General features: G+C 44.2%; 1 protein-coding gene across 1 annotated transcript in view; it reads right to left on the bottom strand.

The window, feature by feature from the left end:
• The window catches only part of bop1 (BOP1 ribosomal biogenesis factor), a 170,269-nt gene that overhangs the window by 4,096 nt on the left and 139,570 nt on the right, over positions 1 to 26,603 (bottom strand). Inside the window, exons 10-15 of the mRNA XM_078536128.1 lie at positions 21,379 to 21,448; positions 19,061 to 19,193; positions 17,651 to 17,831; positions 4,161 to 4,449; positions 2,801 to 2,885; positions 1,613 to 1,720 (exon numbers count right to left, since the gene is read on the bottom strand). Coding sequence (XP_078392254.1) covers positions 1,613 to 1,720; positions 2,801 to 2,885; positions 4,161 to 4,449; positions 17,651 to 17,831; positions 19,061 to 19,193; positions 21,379 to 21,448 — 866 coding nt within the window. The remainder of the gene's footprint in view (positions 1 to 1,612; positions 1,721 to 2,800; positions 2,886 to 4,160; positions 4,450 to 17,650; positions 17,832 to 19,060; positions 19,194 to 21,378; positions 21,449 to 26,603) is intronic.

Below are 26,603 nucleotides of genomic sequence, written 5' to 3'. Positions count from 1 at the left end.
TAGATTCTAGCATTTTCCCTACTGATGTTAGGCTAACCGGCCTAATTCCCTGTTTTTTCCCTCCCTCCTTTTTTAAATAGTGGGGTTACATTCACCACCCTCCAATCTGCTGGGACTGTTCCAGAGTCTACAGAATTTTGGAAGATGACAACCAACATATCCACTATTTCCATGGCCACTCCAGGCCCTGAGGATTTATCGGCTTTCAGTCCCATTAATTTCTCCAGCACTTTTTTTTTACTAATGCTAATTTCCTTCAATTCCTCCTCCTCACTAGACCTTTGGTTCCCTAGTATTTCTGAGAAGTTATTTGTGTCGTCTTCCATGAAGACAGAACTAAAGTAGTTGTTTTCTATCTTAAATTCTCCTGTTGCAGACTGCAAGGGACCTACATTTGTCTTCATGAACCTTTTTCTTTTCACATACTTATGGAAGCTTTTACAGTCCGCTTTTATGTTCCTTGCATATTTTATTTTCCCCTCTTGATCAACCTCTTTATCCTCCTTTGCTGAATTTTAAACTGCTCCCATTCCTTGGGCTGCTACATTTTCTAGCAATTTTATATGACTCCTCTTTGAATCTAATACTAGCAGTGAAGCCAGGGTCATTAAATATTTTTAAGGCTGAGTTGGATAGATTCTTGATTAACAAGGGAGTCAAAGGTTATGTGGGCAGACAGGGAAGCAGAGTTGAGGCCACAATCAGATCAGCCATGATCTTATAAAAAGGGTGGAGCAAGCTTGAGGGGCCGAATGGCCTATTCCTGCTCCTAATTTAAATGTTCGAGGAGTGGGGTTATCTTTCCCTGGGTTGCCAGCAAGTCAAAGGATGGGATATAACACAAAGCAGAGGGGAGGGTCAGAACTGACAAAAATACACTTAAAACAAGAGAATGACATGCAGATAGAGGGGGGAGACATACACAGCACAGGAGGCCTTTTGGCCCATTGTGTTTGACTAGCAGGGAGATGATGGCGTAGTGGTAATGTCACTGGACCAGTAATCCAGAGGCTCATGGTAATGCCGAGGGGACATGGGTTCAAATCCCACCACGGCAGCTGGTGGAATTTAAATTCAGTTAATAAAAATCAGGAACACAAAAGCTAGTCTCAGTAACGGTGACCATGAAACTACCATCAATTGCTGTAAAAACCCATCTGGTTCACTAATGTCCATTAGGGAAGGAAACTTGCTGTCCTTACCTGGTCTGTCTTACAATGTGACTCCAGACCCAACACTCTGAAATGACCCAGCAAGCCACTCAGTTCAAAGGCAATTAAGGATGGGCAACGAATGTTGGCCTTGCGAGTGACACCCACATTCCATGAACGAATAAAAGAAAACTTGTGGAGCTACAGGGATAAAGCGGGAGAGAGGGTGGGACTAACTGGATTGCTCTGGGGAGAGCTGGCGTGGACTCGATGGGGCATACATTACTTTTTTTTAAATAGCCTTTTCAACTTGCTCTGCTAACTTCAAAAGATTTATATACATGCACACTCATCAAGGGAAGGGGGAGTGGGGGGCAAAACAGAAAGAGTCACACAGACAGCTATATACACACATGCACAGAGAGAGAGGCATGGAGAGAAAGCAAGAGAGAGGCACAAACCTGTAAACCATTCCATGGCAGACAATGACAGTGCCATCGTCGGATGCGGAGGCGAAAAGTGGGTAATGTTTGTGGAACGCTACTCCCCGGAGAGCTTTCTTGTGATGCCTGTCAGCAGAATGAATAAATAAGTGGTCATTATTATATCAAACATTGCAGTACTCACTAAGGGAATAATACTGTCTGAGTGATAGAGAAACAAATTATCACTGGGTCCCTATACCAGCACTACCACCCTAACAGTGCCAGGAGGACTGGGGCACGTCAGCGAGAAGGCCCATCACCAAGTTCCCAGGTGATAAATATTGGACTTGCCAGTAATGCTAACGTTCCAGTGTAAAATAAAAACACAAATTGTGACCCCAAGGTCCCATCAGAGTCCCAGAGATTAGATTTATTCATCCAGTCACTGTAACAGATTAACCTTTCTGCTCATTCCATGATGAACTTTGCCCCATGCTGTTGGTCCATATCCATATCAATTGAGAGTGTGTGCACTACCTCCCCAGCACAGTTATTAAACCCTGAAACACCAAAACAAGTGTGCACCAACACTGACACGTACACAGTAGCTGAGTCTCTCAAATCCCCGAGGAGATGACAGAATCGAGGGGCCAAAGTTGGCAGTACTGAAGGGGGAGAGAGAACTACACCCACAGCACAGCCTTCATCTGGCCAACATCAATCTGGTAATGCTGTGTCTCAACTCAAGACTGGTTTAACCAATCCTGAACCCATATGGCACCAGAACACATTCACATCTCCTTCAGAATCACTGTAATACAGAACTCTACACCCTTACTCGACTGTAATAAGCCTCACCAACGCACCAATAACAACACTAACTCTGTCCAACTAAGGACAGATAGTAGGTGGTAAGTCTATGCTAGGTTTGCAGAGCCCTACGCCCCGCTGGCAGGGGAGCCCACGCCCCACCAGAGAGCACCAGGGATACCCCACACCCCGCCAGCGCTCCGCTAGAGAGCACAGAGATACCCCACACCCCGCCAGAGAGCACCAGGGATACCCCACACCCCGCCAGAGAGAACCAGGGATACCCCACACCCCGCCAGCGCTCCGCTAGAGAGCACCAGGGATACCCCACACCCCGCTAGAGAGCTGCTGGAAAACCTGTGCCCAGTGACAAATAATGCATCAGCAGTCCTGTGGTTCTGGTGAAACACTAACCTGAGCACTTTGTAAGGCTTGGTAGAAAGGTCCAGGTCGAACCAGGCCAGGCGACTGTCATAACTTCCACAGATCAGGTTATCACCTGTGAACACATTCAAAAACAGTGATTAAGCATCAGCACTTGGGACAGGCACAGCTCACTCGGTGATCCTTAGGGATGAGGGAATGTTCAGAACCCTGGAGCGGAGTCTGGGGAGGGGCTGGGGTACAAGGTAGAAGCACAAAGGATATCAACCAGAACAGAAAAGGCCAGCCTTATGTCAACGTGTCCAGTGAAACCATGACTGCAGATAGGGACACAGAAACAGTACGACATTCAGCCCCTTGAGCCTATTCTGCCATTCACTTAGATCATGGCTACTCTGTACATGAACTCCATTAACCCGCTTTAGCTCCATAGCCCACAATAAGGGCGATCACTGAGCAGGTCAAGAAATCTGTCCTCACACACGGTTACTGAGATCAGGCTCTGGAGTGAGGAGGTAGCTGGATGCTGCACTGGTCATGGTGAGGGGCCACAGCTTTCTATGGAAAGATGAGCTTAACGTGCTGCTGTGTGTGAAGATTACGGGAACGGGAATGGAAATGCCAGGCCAAATCACAAGGTCACCAGAATAACCTCCTCCCCAACTCGCTATAACACCTACCCAAAACACACAGTTCCTTAGCTGCGTGGAGTAGGAACCATTTCACCTCCACGGACCCCCCGGACACCTGAGTTTTCCAGTATAGTTTACAGGCCACACAAACGGCAGGGGATAGATTATGGGGCAGGCAGCAGCCAGGAGAGGAACAGCCATTTTCAGCAAGCTCCAGGGACCAATGGGGACAAGAAACTAAAAGAGGAAATGTGTGATGATTTGGTTGATGGCTTCAGAGCTCTATAGATGTTGCAGCATTAAACTAGGGACCAACTCAGGCTGAAATAGAGAGTGACTGCCCACTTTCTTATCACAGTCCTTGACCTAGGGTATGATATTACATTTTAAAAAGTTCAACACTGGGGGACGGACGAGAAACTGGTGGGAACAATGAGGACAGTTCCAGGTCTGAGGCATTTAAGTTCTGGAATTGGGCTGAAAGTTCAGCACAAAATTCACTTTTTAACACATTGGTCACCATCAAAGCTTCTGTTGGAAGGCAGAAAATTATAAGAAGCACCGAGAGTCACAGGCCAAGTGAGTCAGAGCCCGACAGCTGCATTGCCACATAGATTATTGTCATGACCTCCCAACGTCCTGCTTCCCCGAGTTAAACAGAGTCACCTCCAGTCAGATTAACTCAGCTCCTTACAGAATGGTCAGCGTCTCTATCATCAGGGCAGCTCTCTTGGACAAGATGATCAGAAATGACTCACCCCCAGGGTGTACGGCCATGCTTGACACCCACTTGCAGTTGGCCATTAGTTTCTTGGTGAGTTCCTGCTTGAGGAGGTTGTACACACGGATGTAGCGCTGTGTAGCCACGAAGAAGTACGGCCTGATTGGATGGAAGAGGACACACTGCACCAATCCTTTGTTCTTCCGGAAGGGATTCTGACTCCGGCGCTTGCTCAGCTGATGGATGAGGACCTGTGCGTTGCCATTGTCTGGGATAACCGTCGCCAAATAATCGCCCTTTCCGTGCCAGGTCACCTGTTTCACCAGCTATTGGAACAAGACACAGGAAAGAGTAGAGTCACCCTGGGAAAATCGCACCATGGTCCAGCGTGCCAGTGGTAACACTATCAGACAAACAACCCAGAAGTCATGAGTTCAGATCTTACCTTAGAATTAAATTCAACAAAGCTGATCATCTGTGGCTCGTGCAAGAAAATAAAGAAATACGAAAAGCCCAACTGAGTCATAAATGTCCTTCATGGGAGGGAACCTACCAGTGAGCCCAGCCCCACACTAAGTGGTGGGCTCTTAATCCCAAGTTTGTAAACCCTTGAGTTTACATAGGAACACGAAGTGACCATTCAATCCTTTGAGCCTGTTCCTCTTCAATTAGAGCATTGTTGATTTGTACTTCAACTTTATTTACACACCTTGGTTCCATATGTGTTGCTAATCTCCACAAAAATCTACCAACTTCACAATCGACAGCCTCGTGGGGGAGTTCCAGATTTCAATGACACTACGAGAACAAATACGCCCTGATTTCACTCCTGAATGACCTAATTTTGCGTTATGCCCCTTTCTTATGGTTTGCTCAACCAGAGGAAATAGTTCTTTCTCCAATTACCCTAGATAGCTTGATTTGGATCGGGATGTCAAACCTCAGGTGCAATCGGCCTGTGGCGTGCTAGTGCTATGACTCCTGAACATGGTTTTTTAACAGCCTGAGACACGGTGTTGTTAAATTTTGCACAGCTGGTTAGGCAGCTGAAGAACTAGAAAGACTTGTTGGAGCCTGCACTGCACGTGCTTTACCAAGTTCTTTGCGCATCTTACAGGCACAGGGTCCTTTGCAAATTATCTAATGCTGATTTTAGGCAGATACCAGAGATGCCCAATAGTAATGAGGAACAACACAGTGTGGTCATAACGCCAACATTGAATAGGTGCAGAACCCAGCACCCAGAAATGGGCTTATATTGTGCCAGTTTTATGCCAATAGAATAAAATGGCTCTAACACATTCTAATTTCAATCCCACTACACCCAATGCCTCTTGCTGAACATGGCCCAAGCTAAGCGTCAGGCTGTCAAATCAGAGCCACTGCACAACAAATTTGACATCTCTGATTTACAGAAATGTCTGAATGATCATCGTCTCACACCAATTCTCTGTTACTCCACAGTATCCTGCAGCTCTTTGGCTGGGCAACTGAGGTAGCAGGGAGAAGTGTACCAGGCAGAATAGTCATATATATTGTAAAAACTTACTATAAGTGCATTAGCTCTCAATCTGCAGGGTCAGGTCGGGAATGGTCAGGGCATTACCTCATTAAATATATTTCTTATCTCTGTTCCTGGATGGTTAATCAGTCAAAGTGACTGCAGGTTAGTAATCTAGTATAATGGTCTTGTGTTAGTGAGAAGAGATTAAAGGAATACTATGACTGATACCCACTCTTTAGTGAGTGAACTGAAGGGAGATGAACTAAACAGTTGTAATGGTCTGAAATAATGGCATCACGTTAGGTGCATGTCATATGAACATATGAATCAGGAGCAGGAGGAGGCCACTCAGCCCCTCGAGCCTGCTCCGCCATTCAATAAGGTCATGGCTGATCTGATTGTAACCCCACATTCCTGCCTAACCCAATAACCTGCCACCCCCTTGCTTATCAATAATCTATTTACCTCTGCCTTAAAGATATTCTAACACTCTGCTCCCACTGCTTCTGAGGAAGAGTTCCAAAGACTCAAAACCCTCAGAAAAAATTTCTCCTCATCCCTATCTTAAATGAGCGACCCCTTATTTTTAAACGGTCACTCCAGTTCTAGGTTCTCCCACAAGAGGAATTATCCTTTTCACGTTGACCCTTTCAAGGCCCCTCAGGACCTTATATGTTTCAATCACGTCACCTCTTACTCTTCTAAACTCCAGTGGATACAAGCCTAACCCGTCCAGCCTTTCCTCATAAGACAACCCGCTCATTCCAAGTATTCGTCTAGTAAATCTTCACTGAACTGCTTCTAATGCATTTACATCCTTCCTTAAATAAGGTGGCCAGTTCTGCACACAGTACTCCAGATGTGGTCTCACCAGTGCCCTGTACAACTGAAGCATAATCTCCCTACTTTTGTATTCAATTCCCCTCACAATAAACGATAACATTCTATTAGCTTTCCTAATCACTTGCTGTGCTTAGATACTAGCCTTTTGTGATTCGTGCACTAGGACACCCAGATCCCTCTGAATCTGAGCTCCTCAATCTCTCACCATTTAGGTAATAAGCTTCTTTTTTATTCTTCCTGCCAAAATAGACAATTTCACATTTTCCCACGTTATACTCCATTTGCCAGATCTTTTCCCGCTCACTTAACCTATGTCCCTTTGTAGACTCCTTATGTCCCCTTCACAATTTACTTTCCTACCTATCTTTGTCTCATCAGAAATTTTTGCAATTTTGGTCCCTTCATCTAAATTAACTCTCTGCTTCCTGTTAGCTAGCCAATCTTCTATCCATGCCAATATGTTACCCCCACACCATGAGCTTTTATTTTCTGCAATAACCTTTGATATGGCACCTTATCAAATGCCTTCTGGAAATCTAAGCACAGTACATCCACTGGTTCCCCTTTATCCACAGCACAAGTGGCTCCTTCAAAGGACTCCAATAAATCGGTTAAACATGATTTCTCTTAAACCATGTTGACTCTGCCTGATTGCCTTAAATTTTTCTAAGTGCCCTGTTATAACATCTTTAATAATAGCTTCTAACATTTTTCCTATGACAGATGTTAGGCTAACTAGCCCGTAGTTTCCTGCTTTCTGTCTCCCTCACTTTTTGAATAAAGGAGTTACATTTGCTATTTTCCAATCCAATGTAACCTTCCCTGAATCTAGGGGATTTGGGACATTTAACACCAATGTATCAACTATCTCACTAGTCACTTCTTTCAGGACCCTGGGATGAAGTCCATCGGGACCTGGGGATTTGTCAGCCCACAGCTTCAACAATTTGCTCAATACCACTTCCCTGGTGATTGCAATTTTTCTGAGTTCCGTCTTCTCTTCCATTTCCTGATTTGCAGCTATTTCTGGGGTGTTACTTGAGTCCTGTATAATTAAGATCGATGCAAAATACCTGTTCAATTCATCGACCATCTCCCTACTTTCCATTACCAATTCCCCAGGCACATTTTCTACAGGACTAATGCTCACTTTAACTCTTATCTTATTTAAATATCTATAGAAACTCATACAATCCGTCTTTATGTTTCTAGCTATCTTTCATACTCTTAATTGTTCTCTCCTCATTAATCTTTTTGTCATTCTTTGCAATATTCTGACCTGCCACCTGTCTTTGCGCAATTATCACAGAATTGCAGAATCACAGTGCAGAAGAGGCCCTTCGGCCCATCGAGTCTGCACCGACACGTGAGAAACACCTGAACTACCTACCTAATCCCATTTACCAGCACTTGGCCCATAACCTTGAATGTTATGACGTGCCAAGTGCTTATCCAGGTACTTTCTAAAGGATGTGAGGCAACCCGCCTCCACCACTCTCCCAAGCAGTGCATTCCAGACTGTCACCACCCTCTGGGTAAAAAAGTTTTTCCTCACATCCCCCTAAACCTCCTGCCCCTCACCTTGAACTTATGCCCCCTTGTGACTGACCCTTCAACTAAGGGGAACAGCTGCTCCCTATCCACCTTGTCCATGCCCCTCATAATCTTGTACACCTCGATCAGGTCGCCCCTCAGTCTTCTCTGCTCCAATGAAAACAACCCAAGTCTATCCAACCTCTTTTCGTAACTTGTGTTTCATCCCAGGCAACATCCTGGTGAATCTCCTCTGCACCTCCTCCAGTGCAATCACATCCTTCCTATAATGTGGCGACCAGAACTGCACACAGTACTCCAGCTGTGGCTTAACCAAGGTTCTATACAACTCCAACATGACCTCCCTACTTTTGTAATCTATGCCTCAATTGATAAAGGCAAGTGTCCCATATGCCTTTTTCACCACCCCACTAACATGCCCCTCTGCCTTCAGAGATCTATGGACACACACGCCAAGGTCCCTTTTTTCCTCAGAACTTCCTAGTGTCATGCCGTTCATTGAATACTTCCTTGTCAAATTACTCCTTCCAAAGCGTATCACTTCACACTTTTCAGGGTTAAATTCCATCTGCCACTTCTCTGCCCATTTGACCATCCCATCTATATCATCCTATAGCCCAAGACACTCAACCACATTGTTAACCACCCAGCCAATCTGTGTGTCATCCACAAACTTACTAATCCTACCCCCCACATAGTCATCTATGTCGTTTATATAAATGACAAATAGTAGGGGACCCAGCACAGATCCCTGTGGTATGCCAGTGGACACTGGCTTCCAGTCACTAAAGCATCCTTCTGTCATCATCCTCTGCCTCCCACAACTAAGCCAATTTTGAATCCACCTTATCAAATTACCCTGTATCCCATGTGCATTTGCCTTCTTTATAAGTCTCCCATGTGGGACATTGTCAAAGGCTTTGCTGAAATCCATATAAACTACATCAACTACACTACCCTCATCTACACACCTGGTCACCTTCTCAAAAAAGTCAATCAAATTTGTTAGGCATGACCTCCCTATGACAAAGCCATGCTGACTATCCCTGATCAAACCTTGTCTCTCCAAGTGGAGATAGATGCTCTCCTTCAGAACTTTCTCCAATAGTTTCCCTACCACTGACGTGAGACTCACTGGCTTGTAGTTCCCTGGCTTATCTCTACAACCCTTCTTAAATAGCGGAACCACATTAGCAGTTCTCCAGTCCTCTGGCACCTCCCCTGTGGCCAAAGAGGAATTAAAAATTTGGGTCAGAGCCCCTGCGATCTCCTCCCTTGCCTCCCTCAGCAGTCTGGACACAAATCATCTGGACCTGGAGATTTGTTCACTTTTAAGCCTGCCAACACCTCCAATACCTTGTCACTCCCTATATCAATTTGCTTAAGAACCTCGCAGTCTCTCTCCCCAAGTTCCATACCTTCATCCTCATTCTCTTGGGTGAAGACAGACGTGAAGTATTCATTCAACACTCTAGCGATGTCCTCTGGCTCCACCCATAGATTTCCCCCTTGGTCCCTTATGGGCCCTACTCTTTCCCTGGTTATCCTCTTCCCATTGATATACTTATAGAATATCTTGGGGTTTTCCCTACTTTTACCAGCCAGAGCTTTCTCATATCCCCTCTTTGCTCTCCTAATTGCTTTCTTAAGCTCCTGCACTTTCTGTACTCTACTACTGCCTCTGCTGATTTGATTCCCTTGTACCTGCTAAAAGCCTCTCTTTTCCTTCTCATCATAACCTGAATATCTCTGGTCATTCGTGGTTCTCTGGGCTTGTTACTCCTTCCTATCACCCTAGAGGGAACATGTTGAGCCTGTACCCTCCCCATTTCCTTTTTGAACACCTCCCACTGCTCCTCTGTAGATTGCCCCATAAGTAACTGTTCCCAGTCTACCTTGGCCAGATCCTGCCTTATTTTACTAAAATCCACTCTCCCCCAATCCAGAACATTTTTTTTGCAACTTGTCGATTTCTTTGTCCGTAACAAACTTAAACCGCACCATGTTGTGGTCACTATCACTAAAATGCTCGCCCACCTCAGCCACCTGTCCGGCTTCATTCCCCAGAATTAGGTCCAGCACTGCGCCGTCCCTTGTTGAACCCTCTACATATTGACCTAAAAAGTTCCTCTGTACACATTTCAAGAAATCCACTCCATCCAAGCCCTTAACACTATGTCTATCCCAATTGATGTTGGGAAAGTTGAAATCACCTAATATAATTACCCTATTGTTATTGTTTTTACACACCTCCACAAACTGTGCACATATTTGCTCCTCAATTTCCCGCTGACTATCTGGAGGTCTATAATAAATACCTAACAATGTGACTACCACTTTTTTATTCCTAAGCTCTACCCACAAAGCTTCATTCGAGGCCCCCTCCAAGATATCATCTCTCCTCACTGCAGTAACTGACTCCTTAAATAATAATGCAATGCCTCCTCCTCTTTTACCCCCTCCCCTGTCTCGCTTGAAGATTCTATATCCCGGAATGTTAAGCTACCAATCCTGCCCTTTCCTCAACCACGTCTCAGTGATGGCTACTATATCACAATTCCACGTGTCAATCCTCACCCTTAACTCATCCGTTTTACCTGTAATACTCCTGGCATTAAAGTAGAGGCCATTCAGCCTTGCCTTACTTCCTCGAAGCTTAATGCAGCTGTACTCCCTCTGATTTGATTGTTTTACTGTATTATGATGTGTCCCTATTCTGCTAACATTCTGTGTCCCCTCCCCCTGCCGAATTAGTTTAAACTCCTCCCAACAGCACCATGTTGCTTTTATAAAGCAATTATATGCTTTTTCTTTAAGTTTGATACTGCCTTTAACTTTTTTAGTTAACCATGAATGGTGGGTCCTCCCCTTGAAAGCTTTCTTTCTCATTGGAATGTATCTATTCTGTGCATTCTGACGTGTTCCTTTAAAAGTCTGTCACTGCATCTCTATTGACCTATCCCTTACCCTCATTTACCATTAAACATATAAAAAGACAATTGAGTTCTGGAGACTTTCTGATTCAGTCTTGCCGAGATTAGCATGAATCTGAATGCACGTAGCATTCATAACAAAGTAAATAAATTGATAGCACACATTGAAGTAAATAAATATGATCTGATAGCCATTACGGAGAGCTGGCTGCAGGACGACAAAGATTGGGTCCTGAATATTGAGGGGTATATGACATTCAAGAAGAATAGGAAGTTAGGTGAACGTGGAGGGGTTGCACTGTTAATCAAGGATGGCATTTGTGCGATAGTTAGAGATGGCCTTGGTTCAGGAGATCAGGATGTAGAATCGGTTTGGGTGGAGATGAGAAATAGTAGGGGAAAGAAGTCACTAGTGGGAGTGGACTACAGGCTCCCTAACAGTCACCACAATGTAGGACAAAGTATACAAGAAATATTGGGTGCTTGTGATAAAGGGATGCCAATAATCATGGGTGACTTTAATCTGCATATAAACTGGAAAAATCAGATTGGCAGTAGTAGCCTGGATAAGGAGTTCATAAAATGCTTTCGAGATAGTTTCTTAGAGCAACACATTCTGGAACCAACCAGAGACCAGGTTATATTAGACTTGGTATTGTGTAATGTGACAGGATTAATTAATGACCTCAAGAGTTAAGGCAACCCTAGGTAGCAGTGACCACAATATGATTGAATTTTACATCCAATTTGAAAGGGAGAAGAGTGGGTCTAAGACTAATATTTTAAACTTAAATAAGGGCAACTATGTGGGGATGAAAGCTGAGCTAGCTGAAGTGAACTGGGCAACTAGGCTAGAGGATTGATCAATAGCGAAGCAGTGGCAGACAGTTAAGGGAATATTTCAGAATATTCAGAATAAATATATTCCTTCTATAAAGAAATATTCTAAGGAGAGGACCCACCATCCATGGTTAACTAAAGTAGTTAGGGAAAGCATCAAAATTAAGGAAAAAGCGTATAACTGCGCAATGATGAGTGGCAGGTCAGAAGATTGGTCAGAATATAAAGGACGGCAGAGAATGACTAAATGGTTAATCAGGAGAAAGAAATTAGAATATGAGAGGAAGCTAGCTTGCAATGAAAAAAATGGATAGCAAGAGCTTCTACAGAAAAAGAGTAGGTAAAGCGAGTGTTGGTCCTCAAGAGAGTGACAATGGGGAGTTAATAGTAGATAATAAGGAAATGGCGGATGAAATGAACAAATATTTTGCTTCTGTCTTCACTATAGAGGATACAAAAAGCATTCCACTAATAGCTGCAAATCGGGAGGTGGAGGGGAGAGAGGAACTTGGTAAAATTAGAATCACTAGGGGAAGCAGTACTGAGCATAAAGATGGCGTGCCAAGAAGATATAATAATGTTATTGGAAATTATTTTAAATTAGAGTTCTAATGGGGTCTGTGTCTATGTGTGTGTCTGTCTTAATCGGATTAAAACCTGCTAGTCTGGGAGCTTTGATGTATAGTAGTTTTGAGATGTTAATTAGGTAAATGTAAGGAGGGTAGAAGGTAAAATATAAATTTGCATTTGTTAAAAGAAACCATTCAAGACTGCAGGTGAAATCTTACACCTAGTAGATGACGCCAAGCAATGTGCTTATTTTCAGCTTACTAATAGAATTGGTGGGATGAAAGGATGCTATTGTTAGAAGAGGTAAAGTATAAAGGAGAAAGGAGATTGTGTGTAAAGTAGCGGCATTTTAAGATCCAACAAGTGTGAGAAGCCTCCAGCCTATAAGCCTCAAGCTGCTGTCTGCAAGGACCCAGAGCTGAAAGAAACTTATTTTGAATGTGACTGTCCAGGGTGTGCTTTGCCAGGGGTCTGTTTAAATCTATGAAATTTACTGTTGCCTTAATGGGGGTGTAACAGAGTCAGATTAATTGGGGTATTTTTGTAGTTATTGTTGGAGTAATTTTGTAGATGTATGTATGTGCTTACAATCTTGTATTAATAAAACACCAGAGATGTGGTGGTCTTATTACTACTGAATTCAAAGCCTGCATCTTGAAACATACAAATTGCAGAAATGGGTGATGACAATTGTTTCAAGTTTCCCTCTGGAGTTTGAACAACTCAGCCTTTACCACCAGCTCTGTCATAATAAAGAGCTGTGGGCTGACAAGTCCCCAGGTCCAGATGGACTTCATCCTAGGGTCTTAAATGTGGTAGTAGATGCGTCAGTGATAATTTTCCAAAATTCCCCAGATTCTGGAAAGGCTCCATCAGATTGGAAAGTAGTAAATATAACCCCTCTATTCAAGGAGGGAGGGAGGCAGAAAACTGGAAACTGTAGGCCAGTTAGCTTGACATCTGTCGTGGGGAAGTTAACAGGATCGATCATTAAGGAGGTTATAGCTGGCATTTAGAAAAGCTCAAGGTAATAGGGAAGAGTCAGCATGGTTTTATGAAAAGGAAATTATATTTAACCAAGTTATTAGAGTGCTTTGAAGGAGTAACATGCGCTGTCATAGAGGGGAGCCTGTCGACGTACAGTACTTGGATTTCCAGAAAGCATTTGATAAGGTGTCATATCAAAGGTTATTGCGGAAGATAAAAGCTCATGGAGTAGGGGGTAACATATTAGCCTGGACAGAAGGTTGGCTGGCTGGCTGGCTGAAAACAGAGAGTATGCATAAATGGGTGTTTTTCTGATTGGCAGGATGTGACGAGTGGAATCCCGCAGGGGTCTGTGCTGGGGCCTCAACTTTTTACAATTTACATCAATGACTTAGATGAGAGGAGTGAAGACATGGTGGCTAAATTTGTAGATGACACAAAGATAGGTAGGAACATATGTTGTGAAGAAGACATAAGGAGTTTGCAGATGCATATAGATTGGTTGAGTGAGTGGGCAAACATCTGGCAGATGGAGTATAATGTAGGAAAATGTGAAATTGTTCACTTTGGCAGGAAGAATAAAAAAGCAGAGTATTACTTAAATGGAGAAGAGCTGCAGAATTCCGAGGTGTAGAGGTATCTAGGTGTACTCGTGCATGAGTCACAAAAGGTTAGTATGCAGGTACAGCTTGTAATCAAGAAGGCTAATGCAATGCTATCCTTTATTATGAGAGGAATTGAACATAAAAGTAAGGATGTTATGTTTTAGTTGTACAGAGCATTGGTGAGACCGCATCTCGAATACTGTGTGCAGTTTTGGTCCCTTTATTTAAAGGAAAAATGTAAATGCATTGGAGGTGGTTCTGAGGAGGTTTACTAGATTGATGCCTGGAATGAGCGGGTTGTCTTATGAGGAAAGGTTGGACAGACTGGACTTGTTTCCACTGGAGTTTAGAAGAGTGAGGAGGTGATTTGATTGAAGTATATAAGATCCTGAATGGTCTTGACAAGATGGATGTGGAAAGGATGTTTCCTCTTGTGGGTGAGTCCAGAACTTGGGGGCATTGTTTCAAAATTAGGGGTCATCCTTTTAAGACAGAGATGAAGAGAATTTTTTTTCATTCAGAGGGTTGTGCAACTTTGGAACTCTGCCTCAGAAGGCGGCGAAAGCGGGGTCATTGATTATTTTTAAGGCGGAGATAGATAAGATTCTTGTTAGGCTATTGTTGGTAATGGGAATGTGGAACTCGAAACACAAACAGATTAGCCATGATCTTATTAAATGGTGGTGCAGGCTCTAGGGGCCGAATGGCCTATTTCTGCTCCTCTTTCGTACGTTCATATGTAGTCAAGAAGAATATATTTGAGAGCTCCTGAAAGAGTTCCTGGTTTGTGGGTAAAATTGGTACCTATAGGGATATATGTTCATATGTATTACGCTGCATCTAAGAGGTTGTGGCCTTCCATCTCATTGACTCGATTTAATAAAGAGTACTAATCAGATACAGTCAGCTTTGTGTTATCCAACATTCTTCAAGTACATAAATGTGATCTGATAGCAATTACGGAGACGTGGCTGCAGGACTACAAAGACTGGGGCTGGGATTTTCTGGCCCCGTCATGGGCAGGACCTGCCTCGGGTGAGGCGGCACCCCAGCCAGAAGTCCATCGACTTGCGGTGGGACCGGAAGGTCCCGGTGGCAGGGGGTGCGGAAAATCCCGCCGTGTCCTTAATATTGAAGGGCTCATGACATTCAAGAAGAATAGGAAGCTAGCTAAAGGTGGAGGGATAGCACTGTTAATCAAAGAGAGCATTGGTGCAATAGTTAGAGGTGACCCTGGTTCAGGAGATCAGGATGTAGAATCAGTTTGGGTAGAGGTGAGGAATAGTAGGGGAAATAAGTCATTAGTGGGAGTGTTCTACAGGCCCCCTAACAGTATAGGACAAAGTACTCAAGAGACAATATTGTGATAAAGGGACAGCAATAATCATGGGTGATTTTAATCTTACACATAAACTGGAAAAATCAGATTGGCAGTAGTAGCCTGGATGAGGAGTTCTTAGAATGCTTTCGAGATGGTTTCTTAGAGCAGCATGTTCTGGAACCAACCAGACAGCAGGTTATATTAAACTTGGTATTGCGTAATATGGAAGGATTAATTAATGATCTCAGAGTAAAGGCACTCCTAGGTAGCAGCGATCACAATACGATTGAATATTACATCCAGTTTGAAAGGGAGAAGAGTGGGTCTAAGACTAGTATATTAAACTTAAATAAGGGCAACTATGTAGGGATGAAAGCTGAGCTAGCTGAAGTGAACTGGGAAGCTAGGCTAGATCAATAGAGAAGTGGCAGACATTTAAGGGGATATTTCAGAATATTCAGAATAAGTACATTCGTATTATAAAGACAAATTCTAAGCGGAGGACCCACCATCCTTGGTTAATTAAAGATGCTTTCAAACTTAAGGAAAAAGCATACAACTCCGCAAAGATGAGTGGCAGGGCAGATGATTGGACAGAATATAAAGAATAGCAGAGAAAGACTAAAAGGTTAATCAGGAGAAAGAAATTATATGAGAGGAAGCTAGCTAGAAATATAAAAACGGATAGCAAGAGTTTCTACAGGTATTTAAACAGGAAAAGAGTAGGTAAAGTGAGTGTTGGTCCTCTAGAGAGTGACAGTGGGGAGTTAATAGTAGATAATAAGAAAATGGCAGAAGAAATGAACAAATATTTTGAACAAACGTTCACTATAGAGGATACAAAAAAACATTCCAGTAATAGCTGCAAATCAGGAGGTGAACGGGAGAAAGAAACTTGGTGAAACTGAAATCATCAGGGAAGCAGCACTGAGCAAATTAATGGAGCTGCAGGCTGGCAAGTCTCCGGGTCTCGATGGACTGCATCCTGGGGTCTTAAAAGAGATGGCTAATGAGGTAGTCGATGCACTGGTGCTAATTTTCCAAAATTCGCTAGATTCCATCAGATTGGACACGAGCAAATATAACTCCTCCATTCAAGAAGAGAGGGAGGGAGGCAGGAAACAGGAAACTATAGGCAGTTAACTTGAAATCTGTCATGGTGTGGGGGGGTGGGGGGAAGTTATTAGAATCGATCATTAAGGAGGTTATAGCTGGGCACCTAGAAGAGCTCAAGGCAATTGGGAAGAGTCAACATGGTATTGTCAAAGGAAAATCATATTTAACCAACTTATTGGAGTTTTTTGAAGGAATAACATGCGCAGTGGATAAAGGGGAGCCTGTAGACATACTGTACTTAGATTTCCAGAAGGCATTTGATAAGGTGCCACATCAAAGATGATTACGGAAAATGAAAGTGCATGGTGTAAGGGGTAACATATTAGCACGGATAGAAGATTGACTAGCAGGCAGAGAGCAGAGAGTGTGCATAAATGGGTCTTTGTCTGATTGGCAGGATGTGACGAGTGGAGTCCCACAGGGGTCTGTACTGGGGCCTCAACTTTTTACGATTTACATCAATGACTTAGATGAGGGGAGTGAAGACATGGTAGGTAAATTTACAAAGATAGGTTGGAAAGTATGTTGTGAAGAGGACACGAGGAGGTTGCAAATTGATATAGATAGGCTGAGTAGGTGGGCAAAGATCTAGCAAATGGAGTTTGAGAAAATGTGAAGTGGTTCACTTTGGCAAGAAGAACAAAAAGGCAGAGTATTACTTAAGTGGAGAGTGGCTGCATAATTCTGAGGTGCAGAGGGATCTAGGTGTTCTAGTACATGAGTCACAAAAAGTTAGTATACAGGTACAGCAAGTAATTAAGAAGGCTAATGGAATGCTATCCTTTATTACGAGAGGGATTGAACATAAAAGTAAGGATGTTGTGCTTCAGTTATACAGGCATTGGTGAGACTGCACCTCGAATACTGTGAGCAGTTTTGGTCTCCTTATTTGAGGAAGGATGTAAATGCATCAGAGGCAATTCAAAGGAGGTTTACTAGATTGATACCTGGAATGAGTGGGTTGTCTTATGAGGAAAGGTTGGACAAACTGGTTTCCACGGGAGTTTAGAAGAGTGAATGAAGTATACAAGATCCTGAACGGCTTTGACAAGGTGGATGTCGAAAGGATGTTTCCAATATCCTGTGATATCCCATATAGGGGAAATGGGGATATATGACCATATCCCATATAAACAGAAGGTCTTGCTGTCTTGATTGGAAAAGAATTGTGGACAGGAGTTAAATCAATGTAAGTGGGAAATGAACACTAATGCGAGGTGTGAAAAGTAGTAGATGTTAGAAGTAACTACAGACCTTGTTGTGTTTGATGATGAGCCGCAATCCTTTATTGAATGAATCTCCCTCAGCAGCAGTCCATTCCACAGGTTGGATTGGATCCTCCTCTGGCTTCTCAAATGATGCAATTAACTGGTCTGTAGCGTTATACAGTAATTTATCACCCAGGCAGGGATTAACGATGATAACAGATCGATCCCTAAAGAAACAAAAATAAAACACTCAGCTACTCAGTGAACTCTGAAGACTCATAAAGAGGAATGATTTGGATTATTGACCCAGTCACCAATGAAGTACACTCACTACGGTTCAGCTCTACGCTGCGAGGCTAGGCACAGGAGAAGTTAGATACAGTCCAGGATAATTACAGAAACAGCTCATTCAACTATTCTGTACTGGCAATTATACTCAACCACTTCCAGTGGGAGCAAGTCCCACATTCTAACCACTGTCTGAGTAAAGAGGATTCTCCTCATTTCCCCATTGGATTTATTAATAACTATCTTGCATTTATGTGCCCTAATTTAGGATTCTGCCACAAGTGGAAACTATGTCCATTTTGAGTGGAACCATCCTCACCACCTCCACCCCACTGCTGCTATGTCTATTTTAAAGTATGGAGACCAGGTCTGTGCACGGTACTGTAACTGTGGCCTGACAAGGGTCTCATACAAGTCGAACACAACTTCAGCACTTTTGAATAATGTTTTTAATGATTTGTTCACCTGTATCCCTAGATCCCTTTACTCATCATTCCCAGAGTAAACTACTACCGTGTAAAGTTCCCTCTAAGCTGTACCCATCCACACTCCGAGGGCAGGTACAGCACGGGGTTAGATACAGAGTAAAGTTCCCTCTACACTGTACCCTGCAACACTCCGAGGGCAGGTACAGCACGGGGTTAGATACAGAGTAAAGCTCCCTCTACACTGTACCCATCAACACTCCGAGGGCAGGTACAGCACGGGGTTAGATACAGAGTAAAGCTCCCTCTACGCTGTCCCCATCAAACACTCCCAGGACAGGTACAGCACGGGGTTAGATACAGAGTAAAGTTCCCTCTACACTGTACCCTGCAACACTCCGAGGGCAGGTACAGCACGGGGTTAGATACAGAGTAAAGCTCCCTCTACACTGTACCCATCAACACTCCGAGGGCAGGTACAGCACAGGGTTAGATACAGAGTAAAGCTCCCTCTACACTATCCCCATCAACACTCCGAGGGCAGGTACAGCGCAGGGTTAGATACAGAGTAAAATTGGCCCATCACTACACATTAACTTAATTCTCAGACCATTACCCCTGGATGGGCAACATGACAATTTTATTCCTCACCTCTTTAACCCTGTTACAACATCCTGAAGACATGAATAACAGTTAGGCTGTTAATCAAATAATGACCGACACCCCGGTCACCATGTACTTACACAGTCAATGCCACAAGACAGTGAACGGGGTTCGGGTTCCAAGCGATGCTCCTCACTATCCCTTCCACCTCGATGGTTCTCATGCATCGGCCTGTGGAGACCTCCCAAAACCTAATTGTACAGTCATCCGAGCCTGTGGGAAGGGGTCAGAGAAACATTAGAATGGGGAATCGGAATGGAAAAGCTACTAGCAGTGCAATTGACTCCAGCCTGCACTGCATAATACTGGAAACTGTCTGTGAGACAGGAGCCCAAACTGAAGTTCTACTTGTCTGTTCAACATTAACTTTCTCAAGGGTCTATTCAAAGAGCTGGGAGTGCTTCAAGTGCCTTGGCCAATATTCTTCCTCAATCAAATGGATTAGCTAATTATTCAGTTCCTTGTTGTTAATGGGTCTTTGCGGGGAGATCACTGTGGGATTTCTGCAGTCGGAGGTGCAGTCTTTTGGATAAGACATTAAACCGAGGCCTCGTCTGCCCTCTCATCTTGACGTAAAGGATCCTAGGACACTATTCAAAGGAAAACAATGGGAGTTGACCCCAGTGTTCTGGCCGATATTTGACCCTGAGTCAGCATTCCAAAAATAGATCTGATCATTTATGTCATTGGTGTTTGTGGGATCTTGCTGTGCACAAATTGGCTGCCACGTTTCCTCTATTACAAAAGTGACTACACTTCAAAAATAGTAAATTAGCTCTAATGCATTTGGGAACTTTAAGTAATGAAAGGTGTGACATAAGTGTGTCTACATAACAACAATCACTGTGACAAAGGAACGATTTATAGATGCAGTGACCCAGTATAAGGTCCTGTGCAAAGTCACACAATGACCATTTATCACACAGCGCTGATTCCTCATCAATTTATAGACATGTTTCTCGAAGGAAATCAATTTACATTTGTAAATATAATTTACCTATTGAGAGAATGGGATGGTGCCTGTTTTTCTCCATTAACAGTCCACTATTGAAATTTCAGGAACATGGAACCTGCAATTTCATCAGGTTAATTACATTTCACGGAGAGAAATTTCACCTCGAAAGTGCCCTGGCTTATAAATTTGAATTGAAAGCAAAATGAGTATAAAGTGATCCCAATCAGAAAGATTTTAGATCCACATCACACCATCTTGCACTTGTGGTGGGGGGGGGATGGTGGCCTAGTGCTAACACCGCTGTACTAATCATCCAGAGGCCCAGGCTAATGCTCTGGGGGGACAGGTTCAAATCCCACCATGGCAGCTATTGGAATTTAAATTCAATTAATAAATCTGGAATTGAAAGCTAGTCTCAGTATTGGTTGATAAAGTTCCAATAGCTGCTTGACAACAAAGACAGAGATCAAGACTGACTTCTCCAAACTGAGTTTTATTCTGGTGCGTAAAACTCCACAGCTCCATTGTCTCACCTGTTTTCCCATTATATACATACCAAGTAGACTACTTAGCTTGTTAACTAATAATTACCATTTAAACTCCTTGAGAGTTAACTGTTTCCTTCCCCAACAATGGTGAGCATGAAACTATCATCAATTGCTCTAAAAACCCATCTGGTTCACTAATGTTCTTACTGGAAGGGAATCTGCTGTCCTTACCTGGTCTGGAACTTGTCTGTGAGACCAGAGGCTAAACTGAAACTCCACTTGGTCTGGCCTATTTGTGACTCCAGACCCACAGCAATGTGGCTGCCTCTTAACTGGCCCAGCAGTCACTCAGTTCAAGGACAATTAGGGATGGGCAACAAGTGCTGGCCTTGCCAGCGACGCCCACATCCCATGAAAGAATAAGAATTTAGGTCGATCCTGATCCTAGTTTCTTACCGTTCACTGCAGGTGTGGAGGCAATACACCAGGTAGCAAGGCAAAGCGCCAATTGTTGGCATATGTCGGAGAGTGCATTGGAAGCAAACTGTGCACCCAGCCCCTCCCAACCTCTCCAATTTGTGGTGCGGTGAGATTAAAAACCATAATTTACAGTAAAGAATTAATGGAAAATAAAATTATTGCAGAGTGAGTGAAGCGCTCTCTTTACTTTGCATCTTCTGACTGTATGGAAGAGACTTGCACAGTTCCAATCGGAGTTCATTCCTCAGCTAGACACAAACACACAATCTTGGAGAGCTGTGAAATAACTCGATTACATCAGTGCCCCGCAGGATGATTTCAGTGGCTGGAAAGCTGCTGCTCAGAGCAGAGTGGCCACAGAAATGTTCCAGCTTCCCTTTTAACACATTTACTTCCCTTTTCATGTGTTGTTTTAAGAGCGCTAACAACCAGAGACCAAAGATGTAATGTAGAGAAGAAAGGAATGTGTTGTTACCTGAGGCCAACCACTGCCCGCTGGGAGATACGCTGATACACCGCACCAAGTTAGTGTGCCCCTTGTAAACCTGTAAAACGCAGAGGGGAGGGTGAGAGAGAAACAGGGACAATTCAGCCAGACAACAGGCTCTTAAGCATTTTAATTTCAATAACAAAAACTGTCAATCTCAATAATTCACCAGGGAAGCAGGATGGGAGACTTATGACAACCCATCTGCCTAAAAGATACCACTTTCAGAAAAAAGAAACGGATTTAGAAGATCAAGAAGCTGAGAACGGGGTGGGAAAACAACAACATTAATGTATAACTTCTCAGGTTTTATCCTCCTGGATGCAGCAGAGGAGGAAGCAGCACCTTTGGAGGGTCAGTACTGAGGGAGTGCCGCACCGTCGGAGGGTCAGTACTGAAGGAGTGCCGCACTGTCGGAGGGTCAGTACTGAGGGAGCACCGTACCATTGTAGGTTCAGTACTGAGGGAGTGCCGCACCGTCGGAGGTTCAGTACTGAGGGAGCGCCGCACCGTCAGAGGGACAGTACTGAGGGAGTGCCGCACCATCAGAGGTTCAGTAGAGGGAGTGCCACACCGTCGGAGGGTCAGTACTGAGGGAGCGCCGTACCTTATGAGGGTCAGTACTGAGGGAGCACCACACCGTTGTAGGTTCAGTACTGAGGGAGTGCCGCACCATCAGAGGTTCAGTACTGAGGGAGCGCCGCACCGTTGGAGGGTCAGTACTGAGGGAGGGTGCACTGTCGAAGGGGCAGTAGCGAGAGAATGCAGCACTGTTGGAGGGCCAGTAGGAGGAAATGCAGCAGTGTTGGAGGGCCAGTAGCGAAGGAATGCAGCACTGTCAGAGGGCCAGTACCGAGAGAATACGGCATTGTCGTAGGGCCAGTACCAAGATAGAGTGGGTCTGATGGATACCCTGCCAGGGTATATTCCAGCAGGACAAAATCACGAACATGGCCATCCTCTCAAAAGGCAGAGCTCCCAAGTGCTATAGTTTTAAGTTTAAGTTTTAAGTTTAATTCGTGTTTCTGTATTGGTGTGTTACGAAAGGGGGGAACATGAATTTTAGTTTTAAAAGTTAAACTTTTAAAAAACCAACCCAGGTCTGTGGGTTTGCTTGTACACCTGCATTATAGTGAGGTTTTATGACTCGAAGTAGAAAACTGGGCTGTTGCCTAGCAACAGGGGGCCCACAGACACAAGGAGAAGCTGAAGAGCAGTTTGCTTACTTCAGTTGAAGCCAGGAGCCATGGACACAGCAGAGGGAACCGCAAGGAGCAGATTTCCCAAAAGGTCCCAAAGCCAAGGAGCGGGACAGAAAGGAGGGGTCCCAAGAAGACCTTCTAGTCAAAGGAAAAGAACAGGAATCTGAAGAAGGTCCTGTTAAGTGAAGTTAAGAGCGAGGAGCAGGGGAAGTCTCCAAGCTTAAAGGGAGGAAGCTGCAGGGCAGAGACTAAAAGCAAACATAGGCTTGCGAGAAGCCTGAAGATTCAAGGAGGTAGCTAAAGATTGGTGACTCCTTACTATGGGCAGTGGTGTTCTGTTGGCACAGCTGAGCATCTGAGAGAGATTGCGTGGAAGGCAAAGCTTGAATGCACTTGGGATCCAAGGGAGAGGAACATCAGAAGGTGAGTTCGAAACCCTGGAGGTGGCCCCTTGTGGAAGATCACTGAGAGAAAACCTCGTTTGGGAGAAGATTCCAGAGCGAGTTCTTCGAGAGTGGAGATTGGAAACCCTTGTGTGAAAGACGGAGTTCAGTGAGACTGGTTGACTCATGGTGTGACAAGTGTCTGGGGGGAGTTGAGGAGAGATCCATGGCATCTGTTTGGGGTGGCATCTGTCATTTGGTTTCAGAGTGTGGTGTGTATGACCACAGGTCGCCTATTGGTTTACATGGACTGTATATTTACTGTGAACATTAGAGTATAAGATACCTTTTGTAACTTGTGTTATCCTTACAAATCTCTATATATCTGTAAAGGTATAGTTGTGGGTGAAGGAGTATTGTAATATAGTTCATCTTTTTTTGTTTAATAAACATTTTACTCTTTTGCTAAAAGTTCATCAGCTGACTCCTGTGACTCTGCTCAGTAGCCACCCTCCACATTTCTAAACAAAAGATAAAAGTTAGGATCGATCAAGCCGGGTTCCACCCTGGGATCTGACTTGTCCAGTAGTAACATCAGCTGGGGTCATAACACTATCCGTACGGATTCTATTTTTGATATAAAATTAAAACAGAAAAACTGGAAAAACTCAGCAGGTTTAGCAGCACCTGCGGAGACAGAAACAGAGTTTATGTTTAGAGTCCCTATGACTCTTCTTCAGAGCTTTGGATTCTATTTTTGTCTTGCTGATGGCTGTGTCCCTATATTTTACTGCTATCATGTTATCCCAAATAAGTACAGCTACACCACTTTTCCTAAATATGTTATACCCTGCAATGTTTAATTCCCAGTCCTGGATTTTTTTTGTAGCAATGCCCAGGTAATCCCTGGGAGGATTGTCTGCAATTATGCAACATCTGGAATGCCATGAAGTTGAGGTTACTGCTTAAGCAGTTACTGGCGAAAGGAAGTTGCCAACTTAGTTCTGGAATGTATCTAAAAATTCCAGATCATGAAGTCACAGTTTCAAATTAAGAATGATGTGAGTGCATATACAAAATTCTATGGCAGCAAATAAAACAACAGCTTGTGTTTATATAGCACTTTAACATAAAAAATATCCTAAGGCACTCCTACTCTAGGACACATATAGCAGTAAACATAAGATTCAATTAAATGGAGAACCAAGACTCTAAAGGTGTAAAATGTGAGGACTATATGCACAAAGTTTCACAGCCAGCACACTTATGACTGTCTATGACTGGTTTATATTCCAACAGCGACCAAGTGAACCATCATCCTGGCCTCCACAGCATATGCAGTATATGCATCTGAAGCGTGTCCAATCATGAACATCCCTGCACACTAGAGCTGGAGACACAATGATCCAACTATGCATGTATAGTGCTAGAAAGGAGGAACACATACAACACGTGGTGGGTTGTCAGACACCACAAATAGAGAGAAGTTGACTTTTTAAAATTCTATCATGGGACCTGGGCATCACTTGCTAGGCCAACATTTATTGCCCAAGAAAAACTCAGCAGGTCTGGCAGCATCGGCAGAGAAGAAAAGAGTTGACGTTTCGAGTCCTCATGACCCTTCAACAGAACTGAGTAATATTAGGAGAGGGGTGGTTTAAGGTGGGGGAGTGGGGGGAGAGAAGTTGGGGGGACGGGGTTGTGTTGTAGGGACAAGCAAGCAGTGATAGGAGCAGATAATCAAAAGATGTCACAGACAAAGGAACAAAGTGGTGTTGAAGGTGGTGATATTATCTAAACGAATGTGCTAATTAAGAATGGATGGCAGGACACTCAAGGTACAGCTCTAGTGGGGGTGGGGTGGAAAGACTAACCAGGCATAAAAGGTATAGATTTAAAAATAATGGAAATAGGTGGGAAAAGAAAAATCTATATAAATTATTGGAAAAAACAAAAGGGAGGGGAAAGAAACGGAAAGGGGGTGGGGATGGAGGAGGGAGTTCCAAGATCTAAAGTTGTTGAATTCAGTATTCAGTCCGGAAGGCTGTAAAGTGCCTAGTCGGAAGATGAGGTGCTGTTCCTCCAGTTTGCGTTGGGCTTCACTGGAACAATGCAGCAAGCCAAGGACAGACATGTGGGCAATAGAGCAGGGTGGAGTGTTGAAATGGCAAGCGACAGGGAGGTTTGGGTCTTTCTTGCGGACAGACCGCAGGTGTTCTGCAAAGCATGGGCCCCAGCTATGCCTGTCTCTTTATGGGGTATGTGAAACATTCCTTGTTCCAGTCCTACTCCGGCCCCCTCCCACAACTCTTTCTCTGGTACATCGATGATTACTTTGGTGCTGCTTCATGCTCTCGTCGGGACCTGGAAAAATTTATTAATTTTGCTTCCAATCTCCACCCCTCCATCATTTTCACATGGTCCATCTCTGAAACTTCTCTTCCCTTCCTTGACCTCTCTGTCTCAATTTCTGGTGATAGACTGTCCACCAATATCCATTACAAGCCTACCAACTCCCACAGCTACCTCGACTACAGCTCCTCACACCCCGCTTCCTGTAAGGACTCCATCCCATTCTCTCAGTTCCTTTGCCTCCGTCGCATCTGTTCTGATGATGCTACCTTCAAAAACAGTTCCTCTGACATGTCCTCCTTCTTCCTTAACCGAGGTTTTCCACCCATGGTCGTTGACAGGGCCCTCAACCGTGTCCGGCCCATCTCCCGCGCATCCGCCCTCACGCCTTCTCCTCCCTCCCAGAAACATGATAGGGTCCTCCTTGTCCTCACTTATCACCCCACCAGCCTCCGCATTCAAAGGATTCTCCGCCATTTCCACCAACTCCAGCATGATGCCACCACCAAACACATCTTCCCTTCACCCCGCCGGCGGCATTCCGTAGGGATCATTCCCTCCGGGACACCCTGGTCCACTCCTCCATCACCCCCTACTCCTCAATCCCCACCTATGGCACCTCCCCATGCCCACGCAGAAGATGCAACACCTGCCCCTTCATTTCTTCTCTCCTCACTGTCCAAGGGCCCAAACACTCCTTTTAAGTGAAGCAGCATTTCACTTGCATTTTCCCTTAGTCTACTGCATTTGTTGCTCCCAATGCGGTCTCCTTTACATTGGAGAGACCAAACGTAAACTGGGCGACCGCTTTGCAGAACACCTGCGGTCTGTCCGCAAGAAAGACCCAAACCTCCCTGTCGCTTGCCATTTTAACACTCCACCCTGCTCTCTTGCCCACATGTCTGTCCTTGGCTTGCTGCATTGTTCCAGTGAAGCCCAACGCAAACTGGAGGAACAGCACCTCATCTTCCGACTAGGCACTTTATAGCCTTCCGGACTGAATACTGAATTCAACAACTTTAGATCTTGGAACTCCCTCCTCCATCCCCACCCCCTTTCCATTTCTTCCCCCTCCCTTTTGTTTTTTCCAATAATTTATATAGGTTTTTCTTTTCCCACCTATTTCCATTATTTTTAAATCTATACCTTTTATGCCCGGTTAGTCTTTCCACCCCACCCCCACTAGAACTGTACCTTGAGTGTCCTGCCATCCATTCTTAATTAGCACATTCTCTTAGATAATATCACCACCTTCAACACCTCTTTGTTCCTTTAT

Source organism: Cetorhinus maximus, chromosome 3 (genome assembly GCF_964194155.1).
Source record: "Cetorhinus maximus chromosome 3, sCetMax3.hap1.1, whole genome shotgun sequence".
Classification (NCBI taxonomy): domain Eukaryota; kingdom Metazoa; phylum Chordata; class Chondrichthyes; order Lamniformes; family Cetorhinidae; genus Cetorhinus; species Cetorhinus maximus.
The sequence above is the reverse complement of the archived record's forward strand: the minus strand, read 5'-3'. Positions and strand labels throughout refer to the sequence as shown.